General features: G+C 39.7%; 1 protein-coding gene across 2 annotated transcripts in view; it reads left to right on the top strand.

The window, feature by feature from the left end:
• RABGAP1 (RAB GTPase activating protein 1) overlaps window positions 1-16,744 on the top strand; it is a 74,421-nt gene that overhangs the window by 47,791 nt on the left and 9,886 nt on the right. For both annotated transcript variants that reach the window (XM_009648826.2, XM_035888581.1), the window contains exons 14-19: window positions 7,533-7,646; window positions 8,612-8,686; window positions 10,937-11,062; window positions 11,620-11,763; window positions 13,331-13,372; window positions 13,720-13,848. In XM_009648826.2, the coding sequence (XP_009647121.1) occupies window positions 7,533-7,646; window positions 8,612-8,686; window positions 10,937-11,062; window positions 11,620-11,763; window positions 13,331-13,372; window positions 13,720-13,848 (630 nt within the window). The remainder of the gene's footprint in view (window positions 1-7,532; window positions 7,647-8,611; window positions 8,687-10,936; window positions 11,063-11,619; window positions 11,764-13,330; window positions 13,373-13,719; window positions 13,849-16,744) is intronic.

Here is a 16,744-nt window from a genome sequence, read left to right as displayed (position 1 = left end):
GCAGCCTGGGGTGGCTGGGCAGGGGGAAGGCAGTCCGAACTTGTTGTTCTGACTTCTTTCTTTTTATGAATTTGTAAGATGAGGATAGCAATTTTGTAATTCAAAGCCTTGGCTTCTCTCTGATGGTCATTACTGGAGATCCTTTAATTAAAAAAGTTAAATAAATTCAAGTAACTCCTTGTAAAGATGAACTCAACTCTTGCTGTGCATATGCGAGTCATTCTTAAATGTTACGAAGATCACGTGATACAAGCAATCAAATGCTTAATAAACCAAGTCATTACTTTTATGGTAAATTGAAAAAAGTTCTTCTGGGATTTCAACTGTAAATGAATTCTTGAAAATCAATAATTAGATTAGTAAAGGATGACGTTTTAATATGCTGGCAGGAATTTAGAGGGATTTGTCAGGGGAAGCAAAACCAGACTTTGCACTAAAGTGGTTTAGGTATATTTATAGTGGTAGTGATTTTGTGCGTGTGTGAAATCTTTGGACTATTTTAATATAATGTAAGGCTTTGAGCTTTAGCTAACTCGAGTTGCTCGTTTTATGAAGTTACATTAGTACCACACTGTGAAGTATTTTTAAATATTAGCATTACTGAGTATTAAAAGTATTTCATAAAAACATTTTTTAAAACATTTTCTGTAGATGCTGTCAAAGGAATTGATGTTTAGTGTACAAAGAAATAAACCCCTGAGGGCTGTAAGGTACCTGTATGTTTCTGATCACCTCGGTTTTTGAGGGGTTAGGTATTTCTTGAGGATAAATTGTTGTCATTAAAACCTACTAAAAATAATGGTGCAGTTAATCCTTTCAGATAACAGGAAGCAGCATTACCTCCGGCCACGCTTTTGAACTGTCTGAAAGGATTTGCAATTGCATATATTGTCTTCAGACTTTTGTCTTTAGAAATGCTGTACAGCACAGTGTTTTGCAAGTTCCTATGCTGATAAATTTCTCTCCATATGTAACCTTTGAAACCTAGTTTCTATTGTAATTCTAGCATGTAAACACTAGATTCAATTTTGTATTCCTCTAATGAATGCAACAGGATGGAAATGAGTTTGCAGTTGCTAATGATGAGCTTTTTTACTGTTCTTAATACTCGTGGGTATGTCTTTTCTTCAGGGATTTCAAAATTGTATTAGTACCTTTTTTAATTGGTTTTTTTTTTCCACATGCTGTTTACAATTAAACTGCAAGCATGGGAGGCTACACGTGCATGTGCTTGTAGGTTGCTTTGCTGAACGACGTACAGTGGAGCAACCTTACTTTAAAGGAAGCTCGCTTTTCCTTGTGTCCCACCTGTCTCCTTGCGCCTTCCCAGTAACTGGGACAGCAGAAGCCACTGGTGAGGTTATTTCAGTGTGTTCTGTGCAGATTTGACATTTGTCAGAGGGTCTTTACGAGGAGTTCTGTTCGGGAGACAGTCCAGCTCCTTACACGAGTAGTGTTACAACTGGTAGTTTTTTCCTGTGTCAGTGAAAAGGCCAAGAATAGACAAAATCACAGGTAAGAATGTGTATGTGTGTTTGTCAGAACTTTCTGCACCTTTTAATGCTGGAAATTGTCTTGTATTAAAAGATGAGAAAGAGGTGTGAGTGTGAAACCCCTGCTATGAAGAACTATGGCAAAAAAAAAAATAAAAAAAAATCCACCAAAGCAGATTAGAAAAGCAAACAGGTGAATTAGAGCAGATCCGACCCTTGAGACTCTCTAATGCTGTGTGTAATTCTGACACAACGGGGAGTATCAGGGCGTCAGTCCTGGGTTCCTCATGGCTGCCTGGGTTTGCTCGGTTTTGTACTCTGCAAGGGAAGGGGGAGATGGTGAAGATGGGTGTTCTGATACGCAAGGCAGCCGAGGAAGAGTTGTTGTGGCTCCAGAATTACGTATTTTGTGCCAACTCAGAATTGTTGTTAAAATACAGGGGAGAGGGGTACTTCTACCCCATCGTTTTAACAGACATTTCTGTAGCTGATTTTTCAACTAAGACTAATAATAAGAAAAACTACAGTTGAGCCAAAAATGACAAATGTTAGTGATTTAAAGTAATACTTGCATATTTTTAAATATTAAATGGAACTAGATAAATCAGAAGCATGTAAATATCTGATTCTAAATCTTTGCATAATTATTTCCAAGAGGTGATTTTGCTATGAGCTATTAAAACTCAAAGAAATGTGTTATTCCCTTTGAGATGATCTGTACCCCAGCTGTGTCACACATCTCTTGGCTTGTTTCCTTTTTGCTGTAGATGAACATACATAGAGATATATATATATATGTATCCTGTGTGACCGTAGAGCTACTGCTGTGTTAAATTGCTTGGTTTAAAATACATACAGATACGTATTTTACATGTGTATGTGTATACATGTATTTTAAACCAAGCATTTTAACACGGCAGCAGCTCTACGGTCACACAGTTTAGGGCTCTGTACAATATGTAATTTTAAGAATGTCAATGTGGTTCTTAGCGAATTTTATAAACACTTTTTCTGAATCTGTTATCAGCACTTCCCATCCTAAGAGAAACTGCACATTTTTCAGTGATTGTTCCACTGGTTACATTTTTGTCTGCCATTTGTTCTGGATTGATGTAATCTTGATACTACTAAAATTTCAAGGGCTGTTGACGCATTTCACATAGCCTAGGATTGCCTGTTCTCCAAATATATGGATCATGCATCAACAGTACTAAGTAGCCTTACTGTTTTGCCTAAAAGCCTAGCTAAGTTATTTAATATTCTCTCTTTAAAGAGAGGTCTCTGGAAGGGGTAGCATATTTTAGGATGCTCCTTCTCTTTAAAGGGAAACTCAGAATTGAATAGCAGTACTTGTTGATCAGTGATATTATTGTAGCCAAAGGATGCATGGGTGGTTTAATAGGAAGTTTTTGCTTCAAGTTTCTTGATGAAATGTAGTGTTCTACAGAGCTGTGTGAAGAGTGTAGTTTTTTATTCTGAAATGCACTTGTACACTTTATTTGAAAGGTCTGAATGGATCATAAATACATTTAAGAAATAAATGATACGTCACATGTTTTCACGTCGTGTCTTGGATGACTTTTATGTAACTGTGCTGATAAAGGTGTGTTCGTTTGGGAGTGGGTGGGATTTTTTCCTCTTATCTTGATTGCTCTAAATAGTTCTGGCTTGTACGTAATGGCCAAGAGCAGGAAAACCTTCCAGCGTGCGTTTTGTGTTTATGCTTCATCCATACATGATGTAGGGCACTGTAGGCAAACTCCTCTCTATAATTTTCCTGTGGGAAACTTGAGCCCTAAAAGGAAACGAACACAGCGAAAGGGCTGGATATCACAAGGGATTCACTTTTATTTTTAGAATTGAACTATATTGCCATATTTGGACTGAAAGTATGCTGTATCAATGCACTATTGTATCAAATTGCAGCTCTTTGACCATTCTGAATTTGTCTAAATTGTTCATTTTTTCCCCACAAACACTATTTATTTAAGAATGTCCTTGGTAAGTGCTAACTCCAGGTAACACATTCTGCGGGCAGCGTTTCTTGTGAGAAGTTAACAAGGTACGTTGCTTTGAAAGTGGATTTTGTGGTACTTCCTTAAGGTCTCAGTAACAGGTGTAATTCTTACCCAAACCTCCTCACAGCGCTTTGCTCGATGCCAAACGCAGGAAATGCACTCTGTGTAAAAGCCAGTGTAGATACGGCTTGTTCAAAGTGAACTTGGGAACGCCACCAACCTGCAAAAGAGACCTGGTGACACAGTATCCTATTGACGTTGAAAATAGCTATCGAAAGACCTTTTAATATTTCCGGATGTGCTTAAAATGTACAGATCTGCTCAAAATAGCTTAGCCCCGTCATGTAATATTACCCTTGTTGCTGCCCATGAAAGTTTCTGAGATTTTTGGCTTTTTCTGCTCATTGCAACTGCTGAAAGCTGTCAGCTGGCTTGTTGCCCTCTTGCGTGGCTTGAGAACACATGCCATGTGCTGATCTGACCCTGGGCAAAGCAGGTAAAATTCCACTGCTCAGTGGGGTCTCCAGACCCTTCTCGCAGTAATCTCTGACCGTGTTACAGAATCCTTGCAAAGGCAGTGGGACCTTCCTAAGAAACAATTGCCATGTGAAAATCGATCCCATTGTGGCAAGAGTGAGAATCAAGCCGAGTGTGTTTTTTGTGGTGGATGTGTCGGGTAACTCACCCCAGTGAGTAAACTTCCAGATTTTGAATCATTCTGGGGGTGGGGAGAGGGGGGAATCTAAAGTTTGGACCTCCCCATTTTTCCATTCTTAACGTCGTTTTTGAAGTCAGCCTGTGTCTAGGTAAAGGCTTTATGTTTTATGCCCCCATCGGATTTCTCCAGTAGCCTGGTGAGACAGGAGTTGATCTTTGGGTGGCAAGCCATTTCCAACAGGCATCTTCCTCTGCTTCTCTGGAGATTGCTGCTTTCAGATTTTTTTTCATCGCAGATCTTGTCCCTTCAGCAATTCTTTGCTGCTGCTTCTTCATCCTCTTGGGTTTATGTAGGCGATTAGGTAGAATAAACCTGACCTGCTGAAAACTGCAAGTAGATTAGCCCCATGAAGAGGTACTAGGAACTCCAGCTCTTCTGTGTCTTTTAATTGTGGCTTAAGCTACAGAAAAAGCTTCTAAAGTAACACAGTCTCAGTCTGAAGACATTGATCGAGGTTGTAATTGCATGATACGGTTTGCAGATCCTGGGATGGTCCCCGGAAGATCACGAAAATACAAGGAAAATGTCTTTTTAAGTGTGTCCAGTTTACAAGGTGGGAACCAATATGCTTTTATAGACAGGCTGATACAATAGATGAGCTTTTATCTACTGGACTGCGTCCTGGTTTCCATAATTACTGACATAGTTTCTTTTCAAATCAACTGGAGGTGGAGGTTTCAGTATAACTCCACTAGTATTTTAAAGTGCATGGAAGAGGGGGAGGAAGGGTATGTTCATAGATTGAGCACCTACATTTTCCTGCTTTCCTTCGGAGCAGCAAACTTGTTGTGAGAATTCTAATCTTCACTACACTCGCCTCGGTTCTCATGGCTGTTTTCCATTCTGGTTTATTACTTTCTTTTTCTTCCTGTCATTCTTAGCTTTCTATTTTTCAATCCCAGTTTGCGAAGGGTGTGGGTTCAGAAGGGTTTCCTTCAGTTCCCAGTCCCCTGAAAGCATGAGAAATTGCCCATTGAGCCAATTCTCACAGCAAGGTATAAAAATAGGAGTAAAGAAAAGGTTACACAATGCTTGGATTACAGCAGTTTGTTCTAATGGGGAGAATTCAAAGCCACGGTTTGAAAAACATTTTTAAACCTTATCATTTCCGTTAATTTTTCTCTCCCCAAGCTATGTTTCAGCTGCAGGAACTAGCGTTACAGATTACTTGAAGAATTGTACTGAGACATAGGAGTCGAGTGCTGAACAAGTCACGCAAAGCCAGAGAGAGACCACTAATTAGTTCTCTTTGGCCATAATGAGTGATTTGTTTGAGAAGCCTATCCTCAGAGTTTCCAACCAGATGCTTTGGTCTCTGCTATTTAATAAGTGGATTAAAAGGCAAGTGGATTTAGGATTATCTTGCCATTGCAGCAGAACACAGGTAGCACTCAGGAAACCCGCCTGTTTGGTACCACAGGTTGCTGTTAGCAGTGAACAGAACCCATGGTCTTGCAAAGCAGAGTACTTTACTGTAATTCAGTCTTGCAAACTTTTAAGAAGCTGGAAGTTATCACTAAGACCATTTCACATGCTTTAAAGTTTTCAGAATTGTTTCTGACCATTGCCTTTCCTCTACTTGCAAAGGTGGCTGAAGCTAACAGCCAGCCATTCTCTTACTTGTCTTTGACTTGAAAGGCTTATATTTATATGAAATTTATTTAGCATTGGATTTTGTTTGCTTCCAATTTCCTTATAATGAGACGGACCTCTCTGGCTTGTTAATTATTATCAAATTGAAATGCTGAACAGTACATTTGATATAATTTCCAAAACAATCCAATAACTTTGAATCTAATAGCAGTGTAATGCTTTCCTAATGAAATGTCTGTATTAAGCCACAGAGAGGAGCATTAACCTTGGATTAAAATCAGAAGAGAAAATCAAGCACGCTGTGGTAATTTTGTTCTGTTTTGCAAAATCGTTTTGTGAAGAAAAGATCAACTAAAAGCTGTATTTAATGATCTTCACACTGATTGCATCATGTACTTTTTTACTGGTTTACTTCTAACCTTTTTTCCATTCGTCTAACAGAAGCATGGGATATTTGGATATAGTAAAACTTCTTTTAAAAATAAACCATCTCTTCTGCTTTGCTTCCGCAGAGCATCTGGTATGTTTGCAGTGTTAACCTGGGCACTGTGACATGGTAATCTCACACGTGAAGACGACTGGCTCTGTTATTTGTGTGTTCAGGCATTGCCAGGGAAGCCACCTAACAAGGGAGCCTTTGACACTGCCGTTAGCAATGGTTGCTTAATGATTATCGTGGCATCTTTTCAGACGATTACCACTATCAAGGAGCTCTTGCTCTTGTTAGCTGCCCAGGAAAGTTGTCTTTTTAATAGTGGACAAAGGGACCAATTGTAGACAAAAAGAAATCCCTAAGGACAAACAGGGGGCTTTTGTTTCTGTTTTATTTCAGCAATTTGGGTAATAGCAATGGTTATAGTAATCAGCTAGATAACTGCTGGGTCATGACTGCCTCGAAAGGTACAAGACATCATGGTGAGACACATCCGTACAAAATCTGAAATGTTGGTGTTTAAATCACTCAGATGTAAGCTGGGCGGAGTTGATGCAGACTTGCTTGGTGCTTCTTCCAGTTGGTCTTTTCAGCCCATTGTTCACATTTACTGGTTTTCTTAGTTGAATGCTGTTATCGTTCAGCTTTCCAAATGTCGAAGGCATCTGAAACTGATTGCACCAGAGCAGTGTAGAGAACAAAGTTCCATCTTCCTCATGCTGAAATGCCCAGCTCGTATAGGCGACTGTCCCTGCAGTATATTATGGTTTACTATACAATGCTGTCTGTCCTGGGCTCGTGCTCAGTTTTATGCTTTTCTATTGTCTAATTCTGTGGCGGGGATGAAGAGTGGTTTCTCTAGCTCAAACTAAGGGATGGAATTCTGGACCACAGCACGCAGCTGCTTACAATCGACTGTAGCTCTCCACTGTTGCAAGATGAAAGAAATGTGACTGGGCAGTATTTGCGTTCAGAAGCCTCCCAGCGAAGGCTGCTGTCTGCATTGCAATGTCCTGGAACACTTGTGTGTGTGTGTGTGCTTTTTCTGCCACTCACTGACCGTTCCCAGATGTGCTTAGGTAACCAAATCTATCAAGATTGTGATCTGGATCTGCCAGCCTGCAGGCAGTCTGTTCTGGTTGAGTAGATTGTATTTGGTTAAATTTAGAACAGTGCACAGAACACAGTGCCAATCTCCTAACTCTCAGTCCTAGCATATTGTAATTTATATTCTTTTGATGTGTTGTAATTTACATTTCTTTTTTCTTTTCTAATAGGAGTCTCCACAAGACAGTGCTATCACCCGAGACATCAATCGAACGTTCCCTGCGCATGATTATTTTAAAGATACTGGGGGAGATGGCCAGGACTCCCTGTACAAAATATGCAAGGTATTCTTTAAATTCTTCTTGACTGGTTTTGGTAACTTGTCTTTAAGATCATGAACAGAAGTAACTGTTACCTGAGAAGAACACTTTAATATTACAGTTAACCGCGTTGTGGAGACAGGCTCTGGCACTAGGCTCAGTCTGGTTCTTCACTGTAGATGTTCAGCAGTTTGTAGTGCCCTTCAGATAGGAGACCTGAAGCAATAAGCCCTTCTGGATTCCTGAACGCTAAGGTGTTCGGTACAGAGACTTCACGTGATTCCAGATGTGTCAGCCTGGATCAAGCCGGCCAAACTATACGCTGTGATGAAGATGAGGGCTAATTCCATACTGATCAAGAGCAGCTCACCTTTGGCTGCAGCATGCTCCCTACTTGTCGGTATTGTCTAAGTTGTGTTGTAAAAGCTAGAGACGCGTGCAGGAAACCACGCTGATGTTGCCTTTTGAAAAAGAAATGTGCTGATGTTGGGTGTGTCCTTTACGTGTAATGTATGCCATAAGCTGCTGTTGTCATACATCATTGTCTTTAAAACTGGAGATAACTACGTACCTCCCGTGAATGTTACAAAGCCATAGGCAGGCACTGCAGTTGCTTATTAAAAGGAAGAAATTAGCAAAAAAGGACAGCTTGTTGCTGTATTCAGTTGTCTCAACTGGAATGTTTTAAGCTTCCAGGACACTTTCTTTTGTGTTCCTAGTGTTTCTCCCTCTTCCCAATGTCCCTGTAGCACCTGTTTAGAGGTAAAAGTACTCAGATAAGTGGTTTAATAGGCTGCAGCAGTCTTGGTGTGGCACTGTAACCTGCCACTGTATATCAGTGTGATTTTCATACAGATCATCCCTTCATTGGAATGGTAACTGATGCACCCCGCAAACATTTTATGGAGCTATGTTTGATGCGGTGTTTTGTTTTCTTTGTGTTTGTAGTTGAAGACAGATACGCTGTAAAGTCTTGATTCTTTTTTTAGGCCTATTCTGTCTATGATGAAGAGATTGGCTACTGTCAAGGCCAATCGTTTCTTGCTGCTGTGCTGCTTCTACATGTAAGTGGTGGTTTTTCTCCCATTTGTTTTAAGCTTAAGAATAAATATTGCTCCACTTGCCTAGAACAAATGTTGATAACTCCTGAACTAGTAGGGTTGCAGGCCACATACCCACTTAAATGTCGGTCAATAATAATGTGATTTTAGACAGAGAAGAGTACCTTGTTTAAAATTTACTGCGGTATTAGGAATGAGTCTTGTCTACAGTCAGCGTTCATTCCACTGTGTTCCGTTTGAGACTCTGCAGGCTTGTACTCGTGATCACTAGCAGGCATGGAATTTGCGTGTAAGACAACACTAAGTGTTTCTGTTAAAGGGTTTCAAGGTCACATTTAAGCTTTTTAGAAGGCGTTTCTATTGGTATCAGTCAGAAGTATGGATGGTAATTGCTGTATGTCTTGTATACACAGAATTGTACTTATGACATTGATGGGCTGTCAGTTTATTAGGTCTGAGTGCTTTGAACAATGTGCTGCCTTACGTGGGCTGTTGTACTGTAGGCCTTTGCGTCTTGGGTTTAGAGGTTAGTGAAGGACACAACGATATTTTAATTTTTTTTTAAATACTGAATTAGTGCTTTTTTTAAACTTAATTGTTGTTGGTAGAAGTGATGTCAGATTAATATCCTTTAATTGCTTGTATGTTCAGAAGCGAGAGAGATTTATGGTTACTGTATATCAGAAGCAAAAGTTTTAGATTCACTCATGCTTGGGAAATATAAGCGGATTAGAAATCTGTGCAAATTATTTATAGACTGTTCTTTTTTAAAGTAATGTCTGCTTTTTATCAGTGTTCCGATTGCCAGCACGGGTAGTTGAAACTGAACAGAGTTCCTAAGGCCAGTAGTGTTTTGAGGTTTCTTTTCCCCAGCTGCTTTTTAGTGATTGTTGCTACCAGGCAGAACTAAGGATGAAGACTTCTCCGCAGTTTTCAGTGGAAGAGGAAGTCTGGTCTTCAGTGGAGTATTTTCCGTAATGTGAAGTCAGTGGAGGATGTAGAAGAGATTGTAAACTCCATTCTTTTGAAACAAAAGCCAAATGATTAATGATAACAACCTTTTAGTTCTATGTAACTGTAATCTGAAATAGTTACTTGATGAGCAATTGATTCTTCATTACTACTCTGAATCAGATCAAGAAGGGTGGTACTTTCTGGTAGGAGAACTGAATGCTTTTACTGAAACATACGTGCTTGCTTTTAGCTTTTTCATTGTCTCGTGTGTCCATTGTTTTTAATATCCATTTCATTAGAGAGATTCACTGTCAAGAATGAACCATGAGTTATTCTAGAGTTCTCTCTTTAACAATAGCTGTTGCTTCTGGGAATAATGTATGCATTTAAAAAGGCTAAATTTCAAGTAAGTTTCGTTTTACTTGATTCTCTTTGAAGTCAGCCTTTGGAGTGTGGCTGCTAGGGGAGATAAATATTAAAAAGAAATGTTGCAGAAAAGGAAATTAAGTTTCTGTGAGTCCTTCACTACCAGTTTGGAATGTCTCAGTAAAGTTTTCGGTCTTAACAAACTCCATCTGCAGATTAATAATAGGATACTTGAGATGAATGTTCTGTCCTTTACGGGAACAAGTGATTGACCTGAAGTCAGACTTTCATATGGAAATACGAAAACTGAATTTTGATGTCAGGGAAAAATGTCTAAACACTGATGAGCCATGATGAGTGCTTCTTCAGTTTTTGGCAGGAAAGGGATGTTGAGCTTTCCCAAACCAATACTGAGCTGTGATATGTGGAACTTTAGTTAGCAGTTTACTGGTCTCTATTCGTGCCATCTAATAAATAAACATCAAATGTAATAATGTCATTTAAAAAGGTAAATATACCATGAAGAATAAGGGAAAGATCCTGTTTAACATCCTCTAGTAATACTGTTTCTGTCTTAGTTACGTAGGTGACCAGGGGTTAGGCTGTTCAAAATCTGTAGGATTCTGCTTCTGACATGGTTTGGAATAAAGACACCAAGAAACTGCTTTGGTCTTGATGTCTGAAAGATGTATTTTCAGTTGGGTGGTTGAGAGGTGGTTTATTCCATAGAATAAGAGCGAAATGCCGTTTGCAACACTAGATGTCATTTTGTGTGTTAATATTCTTGTTTACTTTTAAACTGGACATGGCCAGATTAAAAAGTAGTAACAATTTGGCCTTTTTCTAAGAGGGAGGAGAAGGGAGGTAAGGGCAAATGGAACAGATACAAAAGGTGTAAATGCTCTGTGATAAATACAGTTTCCTCTCTCACAGATGCCTGAGGAGCAAGCTTTCAGTGTTCTGGTCAAAATCATGTTTGATTATGGACTCAGGGAACTTTTCAAACAAAACTTTGAAGATTTGCACTGCAAGTTCTATCAGCTGGAGCGCCTCATGCAGGTAGGTGCTCAAACTTGCGTGAACAGAATGGATCAGAGCCTGCAATTCAAAAATAGCAATTTATCTTATGAGTAGTGTTTGTGACCTCTTAGTAAGGATGAAGAGTGAGGACTATCCATACTGGAGTTTTTTTTTAAAAGTAGAGAATGCTGGCTCGAGACCAGCCTGATGCCACTGGCTGTGTGCAGTAAGTTTGAAGGCAGAGACGTCTGACCAGTTGGAGTGGTCTCGTGTGGCCTGGCGTAGCAGCGATGTCTGAGCTCGCTGCAGGCACGCCGCAGAGCGGCTCTGCAGTGCCAGCGCAGCTGCTGGCTGGGTTCCTGCCCAGGTGAGAGCTCGGAGATGGCACTCATGCATGTGATACAGCGTCCTTCTGAGCATGCATGCCGGGGTGAGCCCAGCACCCTTAGAAGGTCCTTTAGCATGTTGTGGGGGGATACAGAAGCATACCTTGCTGCACTGATTGTCACTCTACCCTACTTATGTCTGTTACTTTGAGATTTCAGCTATGGTTCTAAAATAGTGTAATTAACTTTCAGTATTTTTTTTATTATTAGGAATACATTCCTGATCTGTATAACCACTTTCTGGACATTAGCCTTGAAGCGCACATGTATGCTTCCCAGTGGTTCCTTACCCTGTTCACTGCAAAATTCCCTCTCTACATGGTCTTCCATATTATTGACTTACTCTTATGTGAGGTACGTGTTATAACTGGAGACTTGTACTGCTAGCAACTTCTGACAGTTTCTCACTATCGTGTCCTTGTTACTATCTGTTCTTTCAGAGCTAGCCACGCGATAATTATTTTTGTGTCGAAGTGTTATGTTTCTGCAATGAAAAAGAGTTCTCAGCTTTTTAAAGATATAAATTAGGAGTCAACATCTATATAAAAGAGTATAATCTCCTGTTTCTTATAACACTGTTGGATCTGTGGGGGATTCTGTACAGTGCTCATGGGATGAGAGTTAATTTACAAATACGTGGTTTCCTCTGTTGTAAATTGTACTATATGCAATGATAACTTTTTTTGTCCTAGTATATTATTACATGGAGACCATGGCGTGTAAAATTGTCCAGCTAACTCTCAGGCTGGTAATCTAACAAGCTTGGAGCTCTTTCTCCTGGAAACATGAAGTCTCTTTACACTTCACAGCATACATTTAGAGAGCAAAATTCTTTACATTGAGATTTTGTATGTAATCATGTTTAGAACAGTATATTTGGTAGTGTGCTGGTACGTAGTGTAATTTGAGTCAGACCTTATTAACATAAGTGAACAAATCACATTTTGTACCAAAGCATCCTTGAGTTATTTAATGATGTGCTTTTTTAGTCACTGGTTAATGTTATGTGTCCATTCTTTGTTTGATCTGCAGTTGTTACTGTGAAGTGGCAATTTGTCTGCATTTCCTTTCCTGAGGGGTTTCAGCATTCATAAATCCCCTGGTCCATGTTCTTATCCTTTGTATCTTTTTGCTGCTTGCTTTGTCCATGTGCCAACGTAATAGAAAGCAACAGATGGTATCAAGAAAATCAGTTCTATTTGTTTAGAAACACATTTTCGAATCATAAATAGTAAATGTGTTCATAGTGAAGTTTTAAGGGGGGTTTTTATCATTTTGAAGTAATAGTGGAAGAATAACTTAGTGGGAAAAAGAAAAACAGAGTCTTGAAATAAGATGAGCAATGTGTCTTGATTATCAAAGGTACCCCTTAGGAAGGTGTATGCTACTACTGACTATAGAGACTGTATTTAACTGGGCAATATAAATAAAACACTTCTAGCAAGTAGTGGCAAAACAGATGACGTGGGGCTCTGTCCTAAAGTGAGTCACTTTTTTTTTTCCATTACACGAATTATCCCAATTTTGTAATACCCAAATTTAATATAATGAGAGATATATATATATATATTGCTGCATTTGAATCCAGTGTTTTCAGAAGTTACTATATGAAAATAAATGATCTTGAGCTGACCAACTAGTCAGTAAAAGATGAAGTACACAACAGGGCCTTCATCATTTCTGGATTTCAAACTACTGAGATGACAATAAAACCTGTGTTGAAACGCTGTTTTGCAGTAAAGATACTTTCCTAATTATTTGCAAAGTCATTCTCTGGGCCTTTGATTTAATATAGCACCAGGTTACACTTGTATCCTGGTTCTTCTTTTCACAGAAACCAGACAAACCCCCACCAAATAAATTAATATCCAGGCTTATAAATACTGAGAAATTCATTTTTTGTCATTATTTTTCTTTCCAGGGAATAAGTGTTATCTTTAATGTTGCACTGGGATTATTAAAAGTGAGTATCCAATGTTACATTGTGTTTTATGCATCATCACGCACGATATAAAAAAAATAAGATCCATGTTAAAAAAAGATTATGTTTTTTTTTAAAAAAAAAAAAAGCTAACAACTTCCTGTATTACATGTGTTGTTGTCTGGCATGCCCTGTACAGCACGGAGCTTTTGAGGGTGCAGTGGTGGGGAAATGGAAGGTTGCAGAAATAGGAACAAACGCTATTTGCAGAAAGTTGTAGTTATGTTCATGGAGCTTTACAAAACTGTTGTTGCACTATTGTCTCTGGGAATTCAGTAATTATACAAGATCTGCTTTGCAGTTACTGGTTTTTCTTTCCTTGTCTCTAGACTACCAAGGACGATTTGTTACTGACTGACTTTGAAGGGGCTTTAAAATTCTTCCGTGTACAGCTGCCCAAGAGATACCGCTCAGAAGAAAATGCAAAAAAGCTGATGGAATTAGCATGTAATATGAAGGTAAAGATGTGGTGATGGCAACTGCAAGCGTATCGTTAATGGGTACAATTTCTGTCTCCATGTGTAACTTTGCAACTCCCTTGTCCAAGTGCAAATCCATTGCAGGTGCTTTACAGTGAAAGACATAAAGCCCCAAGGTTCTCAGAGTGACGTGGGCCCACCTGGAGAGCTCAAGCCCAGAGTGGCTTTCAGAAAGCAATGTTAGGTGCTATTAAAAATCAGACTACTTTTAAAAAAAAAAGCTTAAATTACTAATGGCACTAATATAAAATAATTGCAGACATCTCTGCGGTTCTTTGAAATCTTTCTCTGGTAATAGCTGCAAACAGGGTAGTACCTTTCATCGAGAGGTAGTGGGGAGGTTTCATTTAAAACATAGTAAGTAATGCAGAAACAGAATGTCATCTTTCAGACAGAATAGGGCTATTTTTAATTGTGGCTGTGTGTGATGTTTGTACTGCAACAGGGAGCTCATTAAAAATGCATTGATCGATTTACAGATCTTCTAGGGAGATGAAGGAATATGATTTAGCATTTAAAATTGCTTACAAGTCAAGCTAGGGAAATGACCCTGCGCTTTATGTGTTCCCTGGGTGAGGTTTTGATTTGCCATTGTTTTATGGTGGGGGATGTATGCCACTTTTCTAAAAAGCGTTTCAAGTTAATTTCCCATTCAAGACTATTTCGCTTTAGTCACGGTAGCTGACAATAACAGGTTACTCTGTTACGGTCTTTGTAGTCTAAAGAGGGTCTGCTTTATATGAAATGAAACAAAGTGCTGGCTGAGTTGAATGTTGTCTAGTGCTGCCGCAGTTAGATGAAGTTTTTTAATAATGCAGAAGAGCATTGTTTCTCATGAGCAGCCCATGTGGGAGGTTTACAGTATTGGCTTCCCTCTTGGCTTTTCCTCTGGCTGCTGGGAACAAGTGCTAAGGCACTTGGTTGGAAGCAGAGCTCTGACGTACTCTACCGTGTTTGGTGTGCAGATGTTTCTGAACATGAATCTTTTGTAAGTACCCACTGCTTTCTGCAAGGGTGTTTTGAGGCTAGCAAGCTAATCGGGACTGTTTTTTAATGTGGTCATCACAGCTGTTTGACTTCTCCCACAAATCATTGATTAACTCTTCATACAGTCAATGTTTAGGAAATACTGATGATAATTAGATTTCTGACTTATATAACAGAAACCATGTATCACAGTAGAACGTCATCTCTGCTCCTTATAGGAGCCTTCTTGTGAACAGAATAGATAGAAAGAAGCTAGAGCATGGTGTGTACTGTAGGCTGGAGAGATGCTGTCCCATAAATGAATTAATCTCAGTAAATCCTGTTTTCTTAACAGAATTTATTCAGAGAGCTCTGTGAGCTTTTCTGCATGTTTGAACTACTGCGTGTGTTAACAGTCAAGGCATCTTGTACCCTGGGTTGTGGTAGCAGTACGCGTAACAGTATTCTGCACAGAGTTCAAGCATATCTTACATGAAACTAATTTAGAAATTACAGGATAATCAAGAATAAAGTAAGTTATTTTAGCTCTCCAATCGTTTAACATTAGCCACAGATTAGACATGGCGTGTGCATCTGGTTAAGATCATGTGTAATGAGTGCATTCGCCTTTCATGTTTCCAAATAACAACTTGTTCCTCTTCCCACTCTGCCAAAATTCCCTGCATTCCCAGTGCTGTGTGCAGCAGTTAAAGCAAACAGCCTCTCTGAGTGCTACACGGCAAGGTTGTCGACTGCTTCCTTGAGTGTTGGGTGTTTTCGGGGGGATTAAATGGGATGTTACAGAGAAAGTACAGACTGCACGGAGGCTGAACACTTCTGCATCACATGCGTGTCTGTTGCCCCTGATGGGAGTGCTGCATGTAATTGCTTTCTTTGACCTAAAATACAAGTCCTTAGCTGTCAGTAGAAATCTCCAGCTCTGTATCTGGAAGTGTTTTTGTGTAGAAAAGGGCCTAATGTCAAAATAAATCATTTATAGGAAGGGAGAAGCAGCCTGGCTAAGGCATTGTGATTACAACAGCATTCTGCTGGAAAGGAGGTCAGTAAATGATCGGCTTGAGACAACGCTGGATCCTTAAAGCCACTCCTCAATGTTGCAGTCAAATGTTCACAGAGTTAGCGCTGCCTCCTGTGCCCCTGAGAAACTGTGGTGGGACTTCAGTGTTCATTCCTGTTTTCTCTCGCCATGCAAACCCAAAGGCCTTGCTGACTTCCCCAGGGCATCGTTCCCTTTAGGGCTCTGATGCCCAGAATCAGTGACAATAGCAAATCTTCTCAGGATCACCTCATTACTGGTATCTAGAGGCAAAACTGGTTTAGTGCACCCAGAAAAGTAGAAGATGAAAATACGGTGGTGTGCCTGCCTTCCTCTTCTCTCTCACGTGGCTGGATGCCTTGCTTCTCAAGATCTAACCTCGACATAGCTTGAGATTTGGTGTATGCAACCCAGTAACGCAGGCAGTGTTTCAGCAGGGGCAGAGCAGTGACATGATCCACTGCAGTTACTGGCTTCATTGTCAGCAAAGGGTTAACACGCTGCGTGTCTGCCTGGAGTTGGTGAGAACAACTTCTGCAGTTGTGATGGGGCTGGGCTGACTCCAGGTAAATGGGCTGGCATCTCCAAAAAACTGGTGGCTGAAGTACGGCGAAAAGCTTCTGTGCAGCCCTCACTAGAGGGAGCCTGGCTACCAGTTTTCTACAGTTCAAGTAAGGTTGTTAATGATAAAACCAAAGATAAGAGAAACTAAACATGTTTTCCATTCTGCCTGTCATTTATGCGTGTAAAATTTGTCTAGCATGTTTCTCAGACAAGGCTTTTTTAAGGAAGAAGACATAGTAATAACTTTTTTATTCATTTGGTTTACTGAAATAATAATAAAGGTTCAGC

This window comes from Egretta garzetta, unplaced genomic scaffold, assembly GCF_000687185.1.
Source record: "Egretta garzetta isolate BGI_Z169 unplaced genomic scaffold, ASM68718v1 scaffold211, whole genome shotgun sequence".
In the NCBI taxonomy this organism is placed as follows: Eukaryota; Metazoa; Chordata; class Aves; order Pelecaniformes; family Ardeidae; genus Egretta; species Egretta garzetta.
The sequence above is the reverse complement of the archived record's forward strand: the minus strand, read 5'-3'. Positions and strand labels throughout refer to the sequence as shown.